At 49.9% G+C, this 18,873-nt stretch overlaps 1 protein-coding gene across 4 annotated transcripts in view; it reads right to left on the bottom strand.

Annotated features, from left to right (window-relative positions):
- Tmprss13 (transmembrane serine protease 13) overlaps window positions 1-18,873 on the bottom strand; it is a 29,766-nt gene that overhangs the window by 9,698 nt on the left and 1,195 nt on the right. The window contains exons 2-8 of one of the 4 annotated variants that reach the window (XM_031345214.1): window positions 10,025-10,359; window positions 8,719-8,823; window positions 5,750-5,788; window positions 5,522-5,644; window positions 4,352-4,481; window positions 1,714-1,806; window positions 805-848 (exon numbers count right to left, since the gene is read on the bottom strand). In XM_031345214.1, coding sequence (XP_031201074.1) covers window positions 805-848; window positions 1,714-1,806; window positions 4,352-4,481; window positions 5,522-5,644; window positions 5,750-5,788; window positions 8,719-8,823; window positions 10,025-10,358 — 868 coding nt within the window. In that variant the 5' untranslated portion in view covers window position 10,359. Of the gene's footprint in view, window positions 1-804; window positions 849-1,713; window positions 1,807-4,351; window positions 4,482-5,521; window positions 5,645-5,749; window positions 5,789-8,718; window positions 8,824-9,896; window positions 10,360-18,873 lie in introns of all 4 variants that reach the window. The other 3 variants (XM_031345212.1, XM_031345213.1, XM_031345215.1) reach the window with 3 other exon arrangements.

Here is an 18,873-nt window from a genome sequence, read left to right as displayed (position 1 = left end):
CCTTGTTCTCATTCATTCATTCATTCATTCATTTGTTCTTTCATAATCCAGCAAACGCTTACTTCATGCCCAATGCTTCGGCACTGGGTCTGGCTTGGTTATGAGGGTGAGTTCCAGGACTGTCATCAAGGACTCAGAAAAGCAAAAGATGCTATCACAACCCTGGACTGGTGAGCATCAGAGCTTGGCAGTCTCGCATTTCAAAATGAAGGAGAAATAAATAAATTTCCTATGATGCATGGCTGGGCTTGCACAGGGAGCAAGTCTGGAATGAGTCAAGCCCGGGACAGGGAGGGGCAGCCTGCTGAGTGTGCTCAGGTATGGGGCTTTGCTGCTTGCAGAAGAGAGAGGGTGTCACATGATGGGCACTGCAACTACAACAGCAGGCCAGCCTGTACCCTGGCTTTCCCACCAAGAGCATAGACCTTGTGGGGTCACTCGAAGCTAGGGCTTAGGGGTCAACTCTAAGGTCAGGTGTCAGTTCCCCATCAGCCTGAGTTCTGATCTTAGGCAAGGTACAGTGACCAGTAATGACAATTGCCTTGCGGGGCTCTCTGAGTCAGTAACTCCAGCCATCTTTACAGATACAGATGAGGTATCCTCCATGGGCAAGCACTCAAGTGAATGTTGACGCAAAACTATCAGCTAGCTCATACCTGCTGTCCTCCCTCAGTTCTCAGCCCCTGCCAAAGGTCTAGGAGACTCATATGACTCCCTGGGAATGACAGGTGACAGGACTGAGCTCCCTAGGCAGCACCTCATCCCACCCCCATAGACCACACTCCAAAAAGAAGAACAGCTTACGGGAACACTGGAGGGAGACATACCGCCGGGAAGGACATTGCGACCTGCAGTATGGGGCACAAAGGATGAGAGAGGAGGTCAGCAGCTGCCTCCTCTTCCTGACTGGCACCTGCTCAGACCCTGTCCCATTTCCACCTTTAACATTAGCAGTGAGTTAGACCTTCCCTCTCCCAGTAGGAAGGGCTTCCTTACAGTGCTTTCTCCAGGAAGGTGGATGGAACAAACTAGCTCCATCATAATCCCCGTCTCCTCCCAGTTTTCATATCCCACACATTCCCGTTAGTTCCCTGTTCTTGGAACCCAAGCAAGCCTTCATGGCCCCAGTTCTTTCCACAACTGAACAGATTCTAATGAGCCTCTTCTACAGCCTCATGATCCTCCCTGTGGCATAGAGGGCTTAGCTCAAGGCAGGTGCCGAGAGATCATGTCTTAACTGGAGGCTTGCTTCTTCTCTCATCCTTATGTTAGGAAAGCAAGGCTGGAAGACTGCCTTCCACCCTCAGGGGGAGCTGGGACATAGAGAGACTGCAGTGCAAAGATGGCAGGAAGGTCTGAGGCTCCCTCAGATGGACCTCCTGGGCCCTCACCACTAGTACCGGTCAGTCCCCTGCTCCTGTCCCCAGAGATGTATCTATCCTCTAAGTCCACCCTGGGGAGCCTTTTAATTCAAACACTTAGCTCTCTCCAAGGTTTCTTAGTTGCTTTTAGAGATTAGGATCACTTTCAACCTTGGTGTGATCTCAGACAAGAGCTTTTAAGCCCAAGCTGTCCATAGTGTTCCCGGCATTGCAAGGGAGCCTTGGAGTCTGGGTCCCAGGGAAGCATGAGAGAGGGACTCCCCTACTCTAAGCACCCTCCGCTGGCCCTTAGTTCTCTGTTTGCACACACAGTCAGGTTGTTTCACTGCACCTGTAGAGGCTTTCCTGGATGGTGGCATTGTATTCGGAGAGTAAGAAGCTGCTGGTGATGTCCCTATGGGCCACCTCAGTTGTTCGGTAAGCGCTGCAGAGAAGAGCGAAGAATGAATAGCCTGCGTGCAGTTAAACCCCAAGTCCTCCAGTGGTATTAGAGCCACACAGCTCTTCAGGCAAAGGCAGACTAGAGTGGCCTGTGTGGTGGCCACTCCTGCATAGCTTTCAAAGTCCAGCTCCAACACATGTGCTGCTCCCCCTACCAGCCCTACAACTGGCCCAGTAGCTCTCCAGTTGATGTTGGTCTGGCCACATCACCAGTACCTGGTGAGAAAGGTACATTCTTGGCTCTAACTCAGACTTACAGAAACAGCTTTGAGAGGATCCCAGTCTATGTTTAACAGCCCCAGGCAGTGCTGATGCACCGTTGACTTTGAGAGGACCCATCTAGCCCTTTATATCTGATCGCTGGTTTTATGTCAACTGACATCAGAGAGAGCCAATTGGAAAGAACTCTGAATTGAGAAAAATGCCCCCATAGGATTGGCCTATAGGCAAGTCTGAAAGGCATTTTCTTCTTCCTTAATGATTGATCTGGGAGAAACAGGCTCACTATGAGTGGCATCATCTCTGGACAGGTGGTACCAACTTATATAAAAAGCATGCTGATAAGCAGTATTCTTCTTTGCCTCTGCCTTCAGTTCCAGGCTCAGAGTTCCTGCTCTGATTTCCTTCAGTGACAGAGCATGACCTGAGAATGTAAGCTAGAAGAAACCTCCTTCTTCCCCAAATGAGTTTTGGTCACAGTGTTTTATCACAGCAATAGGAACAGCAACTAAGACACTATCCAAACTGTGACCCACAGTCCAGTGGTATCAGTACCACCCCAAGACTACTGAGCACCAATGTGCGTGCTCCAGGTCCCCACAAAAGTGATCCAGTAAATGACAGTGACTCTCAGAGGAGCACCGCTCTGAATCACCTTGGGTATTTGATTAAATAAATTCTTAGTCCTAATCCTAGAGCTTCTGTTTGTGAGGGACATTTTCACAAGCACCCCAGTGATTCTGGTATGTTCTACTCTCTGCCTGGAACTTGTGTACATTTCTAGAACATTCTATATCCTTCTCTGAACTGGGCCTCTAAATATGCAGTCCCTCTAAGCAAGCACAAGTTAGGAGTCTTCTCCATGGCGTCCCAACAGAGCCTCACTCATACTCTCAGTGTGGGATTGCTGGGATAAGCCTTTTCCACATTACACTAGAGGGTCTTGCTCTTTTGTGCCTGTGTGTCACATGATCTCCTAGAAGTTCTGAAGAGGGATCCTCCTTGTAGAAATGCCATTCAAAGAGAATGCTGAGGGGTCTCATATCACCCTGTGGCTCTGAGACAAAGGCCCCTCAAGCCCCACCCTCCACCCCACCCCATCCCCATCTTCAGTCTGGATCAGTCAGTCTGCCCTTTCCCCACCAGGGGCTGAGGTGGCAGTAGAGAACTAGCTCTGAGTCCTAGCTCCAACCCTATCTTTCCAGATGTTTTTTTCTAAGGGTAACCCACGACCCCATACTCACTCATTCATTCATTCATCCCTAAACTGCTCAGCTTAAGAACCCAGAGAAATCTTGCCAGGCAGTGGTGGTGCACGCCTTTAATCCCAGCACTTGGGAGGCAGAGGCAGGCAGATTTCTGAGTTCGAGGCCAGCTTTGGTCTACAGAGTGAGTTCCAGGATAGCCAGGGCTATACAGAGAAACCCTGCCTTGTAAAAAACAAAACAAAACAAAACAAGAACCCAGAGAAAGGGCTGAAGCTGTAGCTCAGCTTGGAAGGTGCTTGCCACAAAAGTATGAGGACCCTTGTAAAAAGGCAGGCATGGAGGCATGCTCATAATCACAACCTTGTGAAGTAAAGCCAGGTAGATCCCTGGGGCTCCATGGCCAGCCAGACTAGCTTACCTCACAAGCTTCAGGCCCTCTCTTTAAAAGAAAAGATATGGTGGCTGACTCCTGGGAAACACCTGAGGTTGACCCTCTGGTCTCCACATGTATGCACATATATGTAACCACACACACAACTCAGACCAAGACAGTGAGTAGAGGTGCCTACCTGGCCTTCAGGAGTGAGGAACTTTCAAGTTGGAAGGTTCCCTCCCTTCCTGCTTCACTCACCAACACTGGCTTCTTGGTCTAAAACTTTTAAAGCCAAAGCTTCATAGGACTTGGTCAAACCTCCTGGTCCTATCTTGTTTCTCATTCAGTGAGTTGCTTCACAGCTGCTACGGCTCAAAGTCCACAGAGGGCTTTGCCCATCTGGGCTTCTAGTGCTTCACAGAGCCATCTCAATATGGTAATGGCCATGAGGGTGCTTTCACAGAAAGAGCCCTGGGGGAGAATAACAGGATCACAGCTCCCAGACACTCGGGCCACTGCTTTTTTAATGACTCAGGGGTGCCTGAGTTGGTAGAATCAGCAAGGGCCCTGTAGGACTCTTTCTCTTCCCTTTTTCCTTCTCTACCTCCCTTTCTCCCTCCTTCCCTTTTTCCCTCCTTCTTTCCTTCCCTCCCTCCCTCCCTCCCTCCTTTCTTTAACTTTCTGAGACAGATTCTGTGTAGCTCGTGCTGAATTGACTCTTTATTCACCTGTCAAACCCCAGCTGCTGGCAGGTCCTCTTGGAGTCGGTGTCATTCCAGCTGCTGCTGCACACAGGGAGCCACTCACCAGAAGATCCAGAGTAGACTTTCAGGAGGGACTTGTCCCAGTCAAACCTGACTGCAGAGCAGAAGAGGGCAGGGAAGGGTCTCAGCACCCAGGAGGCTTCAAGCTTTTGGGAATAAGTTATAGGAGACTCTGGGAGGAGTATGGAAAAGCTGTCTCAACAGTGATGACTGGAGGGCTGAGGCCTTCAGTAAACACAGAGCAAAGGGGCTGTGGCTGGGCAGCTCTTCATCCAGGAGGACTTGGGTGGCCTTTAGTCCTGGAGTCGAACAAGCATCTCACCCTGAGGCAATGACATGCTCAAAGGAGAAGATGCTAAGGTAAGGAGCCTAGGAGCCATGATCTAGCGTGTGCTCATAAGACAAGCTTGGTCACAGATAGGTGCCGTCATGGGCAAGGGCATATGCATTATCAGTGGAGAAGTAAAGGGTAGACAGCTGCATCCCTTAGCAAGGGCATTGAAACCGCAGAGGTAAAGGGTAGACAGCCACATTCCTTAGCAAGGGCATTGAAACCTCACAAGGGCATTGAAACCGCACAAGCACAACCGCTGAGGACTACAGCTCAACAGGGTCTCTGTGCTCATCTAGGACATTAAGAAACTACAGGGGTCACAATTCAGGGATCAGCTGCTGAACAAGGAGGAATGGGGTTCCGGAGCACCCTCAGCCTGTCTGTCTCCAGTCAGATTTTCTGTTTGCTTCTGTCTTACAATTCCAGATTTTCTGTAAGCGTTATCAATCTTGTCCAGTACATTCATTTTAAAAATTAGAAGTCAGAAGCCCTAAGAAATAGGTAATTTATCCATGTCACATGACACCCACAAATCAAGCTCCAAATCCTTATCTGCTGTGACTCAAACCAAGATCTTCTGATTTTCTAGCCATTGCCTCTGTCTGAGCCATTACATTCCACAATATAGTGTGTAGTAGCCAGAGTCCACTTGTGTATACACACACACACATACACACACATACATACACATACACACATGTATACACATACATACACATATACACACACATACACATACATTCACACACACTTACACACACACACACACACACACACACATACATACCCAGCCTTCTTACCACAGCCCAGCTCGTCGCTCTTCATTTTGCAGTCCACTACTCCATCACAGCGAACTGCGTGGCTGGGGCAACTCTCCAACGGCTCTTTGTATTTGATCCCTGTGTGGCCTCGCCAGAAGTAGACTAGAAAAACAGAACCAACAAAAAAGCCAGCAGCCTGGTTATCACCAGCGCTGGAGGGACAGGATACTCAGCAGCCCAAGGCCCTGGGGATTCTCAGACACCGACCTGCAATCCCTCTTGGACTCTGGGGCTCCCGTCCCTCATCTGTATGGAGAGAAAGGCTGCTCAGGAATGTTCTAGAAAGCTCCTGCCATCAGGGAAGCCCCAGACAGACTTGAACAGCTAGCTACTCAGAGAGGGGAAGAAAGAGACCAAGAGAAATAGTAAGAGATGGACAAGGGTCCTTGTTTGGAAGCATCCTTACTCTGTATGCTAGATGGACAGTAGCCAAAGAAACCTTCTCCTCCAGTATCCCAGAGTTCCCTCTCAGAACCCCTCTGTAATGCACACACACACACACACACACACACACACACACACACACACTCAGAAAGAGAGAGAGAGAGAGAGAGAGAGAGAGAGAGAGAGAGAGAGAGAGAGAGAGAGAGAGAGAATGTTGCCATCTGGTTTGTCTTCTCAATTGACACCATGATGCCAGCCTCAGCAGCTCCTAGGTTTGCATCCTCCTCCCTCAGCCCTAAACACGGAAGTCCCTTCTATTTGGTCCTTTCCTGCCTCTCTTTATGCCTTTCAATGTCTTCCCACTCAACAAGCAACTCCAGGTGGCTGATTTCCAAATGTGCAAAGAAACGTCTCACGCCTCACGTGGAAACCAGCTCCATGTCTTCCCCTGCATCTAACAAAACTGAGCTGTCACTCTGCTGACTGAAGATACCTCCTTGTGTAGCCCCCACAGACCTGTCATCAAATGCCTCACCCAACCTCCCAGCCTCTACCATCTCTTCAGCTCTGACCCTGCACTGTCTCCTCAGCTCCAACATGGTCTCCTGTTGGTCTCAGGATTAAGACCATCTGCATTCCCAGTCCAGACACACATCCTCTTACTCCCTCAGGCTGCAGGCTCTCCTCTCAATGTCCTGCCCTCCTCCTTGAATGCCCTAGATGCTGAAGCTCTAGGAAGTCCTGGGTGTTTTTCTCACAGTGCTTGGGATGCTGCACAGCACAGGACCACTGTGATTGTGGATGGAGTGATGCTGGGAGGTGGACCAGGGCACTGGGCTTGACCTGCAGATCCTACTACCTCTCTGGCCTCCATGAAGGAGTAGTGGGGACTTTGGGAAATACTACAGAACCAGGTTATAGCTTTTTTTTTTATTAGATATTTTCTTTATTTACATTTCAAATGATATCTCCTTTCCAGGTTTTCCCTCTGGGGAAAAAAAGAAACCCTGTTCCCTCCTCCCTTCCCCCTCCCCCTGCTCACCAACCCACCTTCTCCCGCATCCTGGCCCTGGCATTCCCCTCCACGGTGGTATACAACTTTCACAGGACCAAGGGCCTCTCCTCCCATTGATGACTGACCAAGCCATCCTTTGCTATACATATGCTGCAGGATCCATGGATCCCACTGCGTGTACCCTTTGGTTGGTGGTTTAGTCCCTGGGAGCTCTGAGGGTACTAGTTAGTTCATATTGCTGTTTGTCCTAAGGGGCTGAAAACCCTTCAGCTCCTTGGGTCCTTTCTCTAGCTTCTTCATTGGGAACCCTGTGTCATTGGGGACCCTATGCTCAGTCCAGTGGATGGTTGTGAGCATCTACTTCTGTATTAGTCGGGTACTGTCAGATATATCAGGCTCAGGAGACAGATATATCAGGCTCCTGTCAGCCAGCACTTGCTGGCATCCACAATAGTGTCTGGGTTTGATGACTGAATATGGGAAGGATTTCCAGGTGGAGCAGTCTGTGGACTGTACCAGGTTAGAGCTTTCAGGCTACTGGGTGAGCCTGCCCTTGAGTGTCTCGTGTCCCTTCTATGGGTCATTCCTATTGTTCTCAGAAGCAAAGTACTCTGTTGGCAAAGGGAGGAGTGGACGGAAGGTCTCAGACCAAGGCAGCTGGAGGCAATCACATGCATTGTGATGATGACCACACCACTGGGGTAGGGAAACCAAGGCTCAAAATGTTAATTAACTTGCTGAAGTCATATAGCTCATGAGAAGCAGAGGTAGGAGGCTGGAGCAGGTACGTGTGATACTACGGCTATGATCTAACAGCACACAGCCTCTTCCTCTGACAGCTGTGCCACCAGAAGCTTCCATGTACCTTTCTGCCCCTCCATTTGCCATCTCATGCTGCGTCTTCTGTAAAATCCTCCTCAGCCTAAGTGGAAAGCTTTCTCACCTCATGTAGCTAAACAGATGGGCTGCAAGCTCTCAAACATGCATCTCCTCTCTGGGACGCTTCCCCTCTACCCAATGTAGGCTTTGGCCACCTGTCCCCCTCCTGCTCTCTCACACCTGATGTCCTGGAGAACTGCTCTCATATTCTCTATGTCCTCATAGGAGGTTGCCTGCACCCTAACCCACGCTACTGTCACTTGTTCCTGATGGTCATGTTGAGATCCCATAGCCTGACTTACTTCTAGCTGTTCCTCGGGAGCAAATGGCTTTCCTGGGACAGAATGACACAGTATGTGTTCATCTCTGCTCCCTCCTATGATCCCCTTTGGGCTGGCTTCTAATGGTTTGCTCATCAAAGAGCCTCAGAAATCTGCTGCCTCTGCTTCCCAAGTACTGGGATTAAAGAGGCACACAACCACTGCCCAGCAACTGTTCCTTTTCAGAGTGAGAATTTATGTCAAGAACTATATATTTTTTTTTCTCACATATTTCCTCCTGGTCTGGGAAAAGTGGAATCAGATCTTACGAAGTATATGCTGGGTTAAATGATTAATGATGAACAGCATCCCATTCAAAGAAACTGAAATGGAGTCCAGCGTAGTTGATGCAATTGTTGCAGTATATCATCAGAATCTATCTGCACTGATAGACCCAAACCGGAAAGCCAATGGCATTCAATGTGCTTACCCCAGTCCTCTCAAAGGAGCCTGATTCCCCATGACCCAAGGTCCCCACGTGGATGTGAGTCCCTCTGTGCCTGTGGAATGCCTCTATGCCTGACACCATTCCATGCTGCAATGACCTGAAACCACCCTGTGCCCTCTGTTCCACTCACAGAGAAGGATGAGTGAGATCACCAGGCAGATGAGAAGGAGGACACACCCGATGAGTGGCAGCTGTCTCTGGGTCTCCTGCCAGGAGAACTTGGGGAAACTGAGACCTAAAGACAGGGCAGTAGGGAAGGAAAACTGCTGGGGAGGAGCGTGGCATGGTGGGGGGCCCAGAAGGAAGCAAAACTAACACCACCACCCCCACTTCCCGAGCTTCCTGCTAGGTCCCTTGCACCCCACAATACAACTCCCCCTCCCTGGTATAAACCTCTATAGATCCCCTCTCCTAGGCTCCTGTAGGCTAGGTACCACATATGTGTTCTGCTAATTCATCCTCACCGCATCACATGAGCTGAGTCTTATTAGATACGTTCTATAGATGGGGAAACTGAGGTTCACAGAAATGAAAGAAGTTACCAAAAGTCACTAAAATAGTGATTGGCAGGACAGAAGTTCAAATGTAGTGTCTCATTCTAGAATCCATCCCACCAAAGCGCTTCTCCTACCCTGGATAGGAAAAGGTTAGGATGGTCCCCAGCCTTCCTAGCCTTCATAGTCAAATAGCAACAAGGCCTGAATATTTGGGGGTGAGGCGATGGGGACAGTGTAAGGTCTGGGGTACATGGAAACAGTTTCCTGAGGGGCAGAGAGAAGCCTGGAGGCCCAGTGGCCTCCTTGACTTTCTGGCAGGTGAACTCCTGAGCCCTGACAAGTTTGGAAATTTGGAGTGGTCAGAATCCCTCTCATTCTTCCTCCATGTATGGGTAGGCATACTAATCATGACCTTGCTCTACCCTGGCTTCCCCCAGCAGACATACAGGCCAGCCAAAGGAAACAGACCCTCCTGTAACCAAGAGCCCTTGCTCTTCAAGTCAGAGCTCCACCCTGGGCAGAGCGGCCTCCAGCATTCTGCCTGGAGAACTCTGGATTTCAGCAGTGAGCCCTTTGCTCCTTTGCTCCTGGCTTCTGGCCCCTCCTCCTCTTGCCTAATTTTTTTCACTGTCTTAGGTTGCCATATCATGGTCCCTTTCTACCCTCACCTCTCCAGGTTCCCCATGTTGCACTCTGGCTGTCCCCCATGTCATTATCTTAGGGGTACAAGGAGCAGAGTGCTCACTGAGAGCTTCCCTCTGCCCAAAAACACTGCCCTGGATCTCGGCCCTCCCTGCAGAGGCCCCCTTACCTGGGCTCTCCCTGGTGGCCCTGGTGGCTGGTGCTGACCTGGCAGGAGAAGCCCGGATGGGGACAGCCCCCACTGGTGTTGCTCTAACAAGGTACACTCTCGTTGGGGAGGATGTCGTGGAGGCTGACCTGGCAGATGATGACCTGCCCGACGATGACCTGGAAGGTGGTGCCCTGGCTGGAGACGCCCGGACTGGAGATGCCCGGGCTGGGGAAGCCTGAGGAGGAGGTGCCCTTGCTGGAGAAGTCTGAGGAGGAGATGTCCTTCCTGGAGATGCCCTTGCTGGAGATGATGTCCTTGCTGGAGAAGCCTGAGGAGGTGTCCTTGCTGGAGAAGCCTGAGGAGGAGGTGCCCTTGCTGGAGATGATGTCCTTGCTGGAGAAGCCTGAGGAGGAGGTGCCCTTGCTGGAGATGTCCTTGCTGGAGAAGCCTGAGGAGGAGGTGCCCTTGCTGGAGAAGCATTCTGAAAATAGAATGAAGGACATTCCTGTGCCTGATCTCAGCTAGCCTCTCCCAGCTGTGGGCCCTGTGAGTGGGAGAGGAATACCCTGGGCCAAGTGGACAGAGGAAGGCCTGTGCTTATATTCAACACGAGTCCTGAGCAGAGCAGGTCAAAGTTCTCCTGTTGAGAACATCTGACACAAACAACGCCATTGTCCCTCATGAATAGGACACAGAGAATAATACACTTTTTAAATCCTCTCTTCCAGGAATCGGAGCCAATAGGTTTGGTCACATCTTCATTTTACTGGGACCTGTGTGTTGGATTCAAGGAAGATGTTGATCACACTCAAGGGAGGGGCCAGAGAGTCTCTCCCGCTGCTGGGATCCATCAGTAGAAAGGGCTGGTGACACGGTGACACAGGAGTGCTTTTATCCCAGCTGGCTGCGCAGGGATGCATCTTACTGTGTTTAGGGACATTCAGGCAACTGCTTCTGCTGCTTCAGCTGTTCTGACACTGAGCCCGCCCTCATACCAGGGCCATCTAGAGAACAGATTTCCAAAACCTCTACAAGGGTGCTGGGGCCAAGGAAGGTAGAACTAGAGAAGACAGTTCCTTTTTACGGGTGCTGAGAGTTGACTCCAGGCACCGTGTACGGCAGGAAAATGTTCCATCGCTGAACTACACTCCTTACCTAAACTTGGCTTTGGGCAAACTACTTTGCCCCTGAGCAAGTCCCTCAGCTGAGAATGTACTTGATGACACACAGTCAGGCAGCCCATAGTCCCGATCTTGAACTTGTCCTTTCCCAGCAAAAGGGCTGGATACAGCATCTGAATCTCTTAAGCTTTTTGTTCGTCTATAAAATAGTCTGGCATTGATTAGGGAGCCCTCACCAGCCTGGGATACAGGAGTCGTGTGTTAAATAGCAGCTTCACCTCCCCTTGTCTTTCTGTACACAGGATCAAGAAGGCTAAGGAGTATCAATAAATGGTGAGAGAAAAAGAGTGTTGGAAACAAGCCAAATTATGGTCCTTCATTTAGACGAATGGGCCTCAGTGATTCAAGGCCCTTCTCAGTGGTGGCCTGGGTCTTGTCTCCTGGCAGTGACCTGGTACTGTAAATTTGCTCCAGATGTTCCCTAATACTAAGGAAGTTCCTATGATTTAATAAAATGAAATACACTTTAGAGTCTACAACAAACTTTTGTGTCTGTAGCCTTGTGGTGTTCTAATCTCATCCTGAGAGTTGGTAATTCTTCTAGAAGTTCATTTTTTAGAGTTGGATTACCAAAACCATGGAGTTAGGATTCCCCCCCCCCCCAGGTCACTCTGCATCCCTCTCGAGGCAGGAGAAGCCGTTGGTGCTATCCTTTGAACACAGGCACTCCCTATGCTTTTGGAACATGACAAAAGAACTGGGATCTGGGGTCCACGGGAGAGCTGAGGTGGAGCCCAGGGATTTCCTGGTGAGAACATGACCTGCTGGTACTTTTTGTTGTGAACTATGGTTGTCGTCTCCCATCCCCCGCCCCTTGCCAAGTCTGGTCTGAGCCTTGTGACCCAGAACTGCAACTGGTCAGGGTTACAGCAACTATGCCTGAGTTCAGATGTGTGACTTGAGGAACATGTCCTCATGCCTTTCCATGCCAGCTTGCTTATCTGCAAGGCGTGGGTAACCACCCTGCTTTGTATCTCTGTAGTCATAGATGAGACATGCAAAGCACGTGTACACAGTGAGGGCTGGAGAGATACTGACTGTAACGGTGGGTCTGCTTGTTTCTTTAAGAACGTTTGGCTCAAAATCAATCTGTTTGAGTAGGGCTGCACCCATTCCCTACTGGGTCAGCAAGAGCCGGCCAGAGCTTGTTTTGCATGTACAAACAGGGCTAATCTCATCTCCTTCCCCATACAATCAGGGATCTATGTGAACAAGCCTGGACTATACATGAGGGTCAAGCTCTGATGAGTATAAAAGCCAGCGAAGCACCTTTCTTGGTCCCATGCCAACTTCCTAGGGGCTCTTGTTAGTTGGCATGGTTAGCTCCACTCTACAGACACTGGAACTGAAGGCTGATGAGATGGATCCAAGGATAACAGAGCTTGCTGCCATTCCTAAAAAGTCAAGAGTTCAATTCCTGAAACCCACATGATAGAGAGAACTGATTTCCTGGAGGTTATCTTCTGGCCTCCATATGAGTGTACCAACTACCTTCCCCCCCATTTAAAAAATTAAGGATCAAGCAGGGCAGTGGTGGTGCACACCTTTAATCCCAGCACTTGGGAGGCAGAGGCAAGTGGATTTCTGAGTTCAAGGCCAGCCTGGTCTACAGAGTGAGTTCCAGGACAGCCAGGGCTACACGGAGAAACCCCGTCTTGAAAAAACAAAAAATTAGTAATAAAATGGTGACCAATTTTCAAATTTCCAGGTCAAGTAAAGATGAGGACTTGGGTTCTAACCAAATCAACTTGTGACCGACAATATCACAAATAACCAAAGCAGGCTCCCTTGTCTCTCCAGGCTCCAGGCTTCACACACACTCTCCAGTTTGGTTTTCACAAGGGGCCTAGTGAGCAAACTGGTAAGAATGGCCATCCCTGTCATCTCTCTGGCTTTGCTTCTTTGTTTGATTAATTGTCTGTTGAGATGGGGTCTCATGTAGCTCAGGCTAGCTTTGAATTCTTGGTGTAGCCAGAAACGACCTTGAACTTTGGATCTACCTGCAAGTGTGATCCTGTTTGTGGTCCTGGCACCTTAGCACACAAGGACAGGGGCTAGAAGGAGATATGGCTAAGAAGGTCAGGAGCAAGATGCACAGGGGATCAGAACATGGAGTGTTCTTGTGAAGTTGGAGTAAAGAAGAGAACGAGAGAACAGAGAAGACCTGGTAATCTGCCAGCAAGGTGGGAAGTCAGTAGAAGCCATAATAGATAACACTAGAAAATTGGTAGTTGCCCCTCAGACCTGTGCAGGAGGAGAGACCTACAACCCCAAGATCTGAATGAGAAATGCCACTTCAAGAACATTTGTGAGTCCCAGGAGGATGTCAGAAAGGAGGAACATTCCGGACAAGAGAGGACAGTAGCCACTGAACTTTGACCCTGAACTTTGACCCAGACTTCACAGGACATTAGGAAGCACCATGATCTTCAGAGACCATGAGAATGCCAGAGCTCATGCCTCCCTCTTTATGCATTTCATGGCCCTCCACTCCACCCAGTTGGAAGAGCTTCCTGATGTCTAACCTACTACGGCTCTAACTCATTCCCTCCCCTCTGTCCTTGGAAGGCAACTGTGGAGCTGAGACTCTCCCATATGGAGACTTGACTCCACCCTGACAACAGATGGAGCCCCAGGAAGGGAGGAGACTTCTTGTCCAAGTCCCTAGGAACTAAGGCAGAACCAGGGAACCAGAACTCAGGCCTCCCAACCCCCAGCCTTTGTCAATGATTACCACCTCCCAAAAAAGAACTCAAGACCAAGTTCTTGCAGGGTCCTACCCTTCCCACAGCCTCCTACAGACCAGAGGCTGCAAGGGCAGATAGCTATGGCAAAGTTAGCACCTGGTTAGCTTGGGCCATTTCCTACAATTCATTCCTTCTGACCCCATCCCCATGGTCTCCAAAGTAACAATTAACCATCAAACAAGCTGCATGCCAGCCACTCCTGATTGTGCCTGAGAAGCTCTGGGTGTGCTGTTCCCGGTTTGTTGGACTTTCTAGAGGTTCTGGTGCATCATGGGAGACCAGAAGGGCATAAAGCTGGACATGGCTGTGTGTGGCTGACCTTCTAGTGTTAAGGGTACTGAGACTCTGATCAGCCATAGACTAACAGAATCAGTGAGCTTCTGGTTCAAGGAGAGAGCTTGTCTTAAAGCAATAAGGAGAAGAGCAATAAAGGAAGACACTGGACCTGCTATTCTGACCTCCACATGTTCATATACCTGTGCACTCACATGCAAGCACCACACACACACACACACACACACACACACACACCTTTTTGAAAGTCTCATATAGCTGAACAGGAGCTGAAGACTCTCAAGGGTCCCACTTCTAGACCTGTACCCACTCTACTTCAGTTCTCAGGGATGGATTCTGCACACACACACACCCCAGGTGAATGGGGCATTTTGTGATCTCTGCCTCCCAAGTGCTGGGATTAAAGGCGTGAGCCACCACCGCCCAGCGTGATTTCTCTTACCTGGTGTGAGGGTAGGAGTTAGTTAGCAGGCCCACAGTGTGTCTGCATTGTCCTCCCTGGGTTTCTTGTGGCTGGCTAGCCGCTGCTGCAGGCTGAGCCCCCACCTCCTCTACCCCATGCAGATCATAAGAAGAGCCCTACACAAGCTTCTCTGCTGGACTCAGAAAATGTCCAATGGTCACTGCAGTGACAGCCCATCATCCTTGCCTAAGATAGGCCGCAGGTACTCTCTCCTAGAGTTACTCCCTTATAAAGCCATCACTCTGGAGACACCCCCAGACAAAGGGATCTTGAAACTCTACCAATCCAAGCTTGCTTTCAAGATGAGATGGCCAAGGTCCAGAGGGGCGCTGGATGTGCTCAAGACACAGTTTGAGGCAGTCATGTGGTCTAGTCATGTGATCTCATTCTTGTGCTGTACTCACTGTCACCTTCTTCCTATCACCTCCAGAGAGCAAGACCAGACTTAGGCTCTGGGCACCCCTTTTTCCCAGCAACCCCGAGTTTTAAGAACTGTCAAAGGAGGAAGTGCATGGGCTAGACCATGGTCAGAGTCCAGCACTCTGGGACCCTAATCCCCACTGGAAGCTATTGTTGTTCTGTTTGTCTTTTTTTTTTTTCCTATATAGTCCAGGCTGGCCCAGAACTCAGAATCCTCTTGTCTCTGCCTTTCAAGTGCTAGAATAATAGGTGTGCCTCACCTTGTCTAGCCTGGGAGCTTCCTTGGACAAGGCCTAGAAGTTCTTGTCTATGAGAGATTGGGGAGATGGAGGAGGGGACAGGGAAAGGTTGTAATGGAGGAGCTCTGGCCCCACCCCCACGAGGACCAGATAGGCCTGGGACAAAGCCAGGCTTCACTGTGCCCCGTAGGACATGGCTCTCCTCACCCTCTTTCTTTAGAGAACCCCACAGACACAAGCCCCTTCAGAATGCAGGTTGTTCTCCATTGCCTCCTCCCAAAACACAGGACTGGCTTCCCCAGGCACATGTATGCAGAGCTCAGAGACCCTGTCAGTCTGTGCAGCAGACCCTGTGTGAAGCACAGGAGCTTGCTCTGTTCCTCACCAGTGTGAGCTAGGGTACAATCATGTGTCCGTCAAGCTCTCAGCTCCTTCATGCCTAAAATAAAAGGGTTGATGATTGTTTTTTAGGGGTTCCCATTAGGCATAAGGTCACGGAGAGACCATGGAGCCCAGCCATGTCCCTTATGGTGGGGCTTGAGCTCTTCCCCACTTCAGATAGAAATTCACATTTTTTTTTTTAAATTGTGCAATGGCCTCTACCTGATTTTTCATTGAAAAAAAAAAAGTGGCTGCTTCAAGAACTTGAAAATGACCACCTTAGGTGAGAATTTCACTTCCTTTAGCTTAAAAGACCTCAATACATAAAAGAGACCAGGGGGAACCGTTAGATCATACTACACTGTTCACTTGATGGTTCATTCATTAATTTATTCATTCGTTCATTTACCAATGACTTTAAAGAACGTGGTGTGTGGGCTTGGGGAAATGGCTCAGGGGTAAAATGCTTGCCATGAAGGCATAAAGATCTTATTTCAAATCCCCAGAATTCATGTAGAGCCAAGCATGGTGATGCACATCTGTAATCCCAGTGCTCCTATAATGAGATGGGGGGCAGAGACAGAATCCTCCAGAGCCAGGTAGCCTGAAGTATTTAAGAACAGCAAAACCAAGAGACTGTCTCAAGCAAGGGCCAACACTCAAGGTTGTCCCCTGCCTCCCACACAAGCCCTGTATAAACACACACACACACACACACACACACACACACACACACACACACAGAGTGCTCACTATTGCCATGCAAATGGTATTTCCTGCCTCTGTTTCCTTGCTAAGCCTGTCCTGTCTGCAGATGCAGGGGTGAGGGAAGCATAGCCCTGGGGTTTAGTGAGTACTCTGGGCTGTCCCCCATGGAGGAGCCTCCACCTGGGACTGCCAGGGCCTCTTGCTTGGAGGACAAGAACAAGCTGGTGTTTTGTGGTGTTTCCCCACATGTCCAGCTGCCAGGGTACAGTCCACCCCCATTGTTGTTAGACCAGGAGGAAGCTGTATTGCTAAAGCAAGACACTTAAGCTAAGTGGCCATTGTTACATCAGCCAGCCTTCCCACCCAGCGCTGATCCCGGAGCCTGACACGAACTCCCACATATTCGCACTAAGTCACAGGGGACAAGGCAGAATGAGGTTCGGTGGGGTGTGCCAGGTGCATGCTGATCAGCACCAGTGACAGCATGAAACTGATGTTCCAGGTGAGGGGTGTGGCCCTATAGGACAAAGGCAAGCTGTTGGAGGTGCCTCCAGCTTGGGGCTGTGGAATGAACAGATGGCAAGGGGTCCTGCCACTGGTCTGCCATCTTGGGAACCTGGGCAGCGGTGCTGGGGAGGGTACTCGTATTAACCCACCCTGTCCCTCCCACATCCTCACATAGCTCGCTGCATGCAGGAACTCCCAGCATGAGCAAATCTGTTTTCCAATGGACTGATGCTTGATCAGTGGGCTGACCTCAGTCCTCCTAGAAGGCACGGCAGTTCCCCAAGCATCGAAAAGTGTGACCCACTTGACAAAAGCACAGGATCTTCCTAGTTGACGGGAACAGTGTATATACCCAGTGGCACACACTGGGATCTGTACGGCTCCAGTGACTGCCACGGGAACAGAAAAGGATCCTTGGGGCCATTTGTCCAACCCTCTTCTCTGGCAGGTGGGGAGACTGAAGAGGAGCCAGTTCTAGACTTGAGATAGAGATGGTGACGAGAAAGCTACATGTCATGAGGGCAGCTGCGTCTCTGATCTATCAGAGGACACTTGAAAGGAGCCTTAACACCAAAACGGCTTCTGAGACTCCTGCTCCAGGTGCTCCATTGTACAGATGAAGACACTAAAGGACAGGAAGTTAAAGTGACCAGGTTCTGTCACTTTTGCCTACCATAGCAAGAGACTCTTTCTTGGGTTGTTTTCCTGTTGTAGTCTTGCTACCTAGCCCAGGCTGGCCTGGGGTTAACTCTCAATCCTCCTGCCTCGACCTCTAGCCCAGCTGGGCTACAGTGTAAATACTAGTCACCTCATCCAGCTCTGTCTTGCTTTTGAATACAGAAAAGCAGAGTGCCTTCTCCACTGCTTTTAAAGAGCCTTCTGAAGGTCTGCCATGTCCTTCGGGGGCACCAACAGTTCCAGACCACTGGCCACCGGGTCCTTTCTCTTTGTAGGAGGAACAAAACCCACAATGCATATCTGTCATTGAGCCCTCACAGGGGAAACTGGGCCTTCAACTTCTAGTGCCTTGTCTTTTTCTTTTCTTTTCCTTCCTCTTCTTCCTCCTCCTTCCTTTGATACGGACTCTCAGTATATCCTGGAACTCATTATGTAGACCAGGCTACATAATGTCTTGCAAATCACAAAGATCCACTTGTTTCTGCCTTCTTGATGCTGGAATTAAAGACATTCCACCACACCTGGCTTCTCTACCCCAATCTTATTTAATCTTAAAAAATCTGAGCCAGGTTGTGTGGTGCATGCCTTTAATCCCAGCACTTAGGAGGCAGAGGCAGGCAGATCTCTGAGTTTGGGAGCTAGCTTGGTCTACAGAAGAAGTTCTAGGACAGCCATGGCTACTCAGAGGAAACCCTGTCTTGAAAAAAAAAAAAAAAAAGAAAGTAAGAAAGAAAGAAGATTTAAAAAATCTGCTGTAGACAAGATTAGGGGGCAGCTATAGGCTCCCTGCTTTGCTCTGACTCACTCACTATCTAGGGGTTTCACCTGGACCCTTAAATAATGAAATGGCCCAGCTCATTCCAAGAGAAGCTTAAACCTTCCACAGTGATCCCAGGACCTACCAGAACTTTGACATTTAACTCATACTTTTGCCTGTCTTTCCAGCCTCCTTGGAAAGCCACATTGGTCCCTAACTCTGGGGAGATAAGTTCCCCAGATGGACATCACTTCTGTCCCACACCAGGGGAGAGGCAAGCTTTGCCCTTCTTCAACTTGAACTGATAGCACAGCCCCCCGTCTTTGGGGTTGGGGACTAGCAAGTTCTCAAGGAAGACAGCCATGGCTGTGATGGTGGTGCCCCAGGCTTCCTACAGAATGCCAGCCATTCCCCGCGCCCGTCCCCAGGCTTCCTACAGAATGCCAGCCATTCCCACCCCCGTCCCCATGCTTCTTACAGAACGCCAGCCATTCCCCCCCTTCCTCATGCTTCTTACAGAACGCCAGCCATTCCCCTGACCCCGTCCCCATGCTTCTTACAGAATATCAGCCATTTCCCCCACCCCGTCCCCATGCTTCTTACAGAACGCCAGTCATTCC

This window comes from Mastomys coucha, unplaced genomic scaffold (genome assembly GCF_008632895.1).
Source record: "Mastomys coucha isolate ucsf_1 unplaced genomic scaffold, UCSF_Mcou_1 pScaffold23, whole genome shotgun sequence".
NCBI classification, from domain to species: Eukaryota; Metazoa; Chordata; class Mammalia; order Rodentia; family Muridae; genus Mastomys; species Mastomys coucha.
This window is presented reverse-complemented; position numbering and strand designations above follow the sequence as displayed.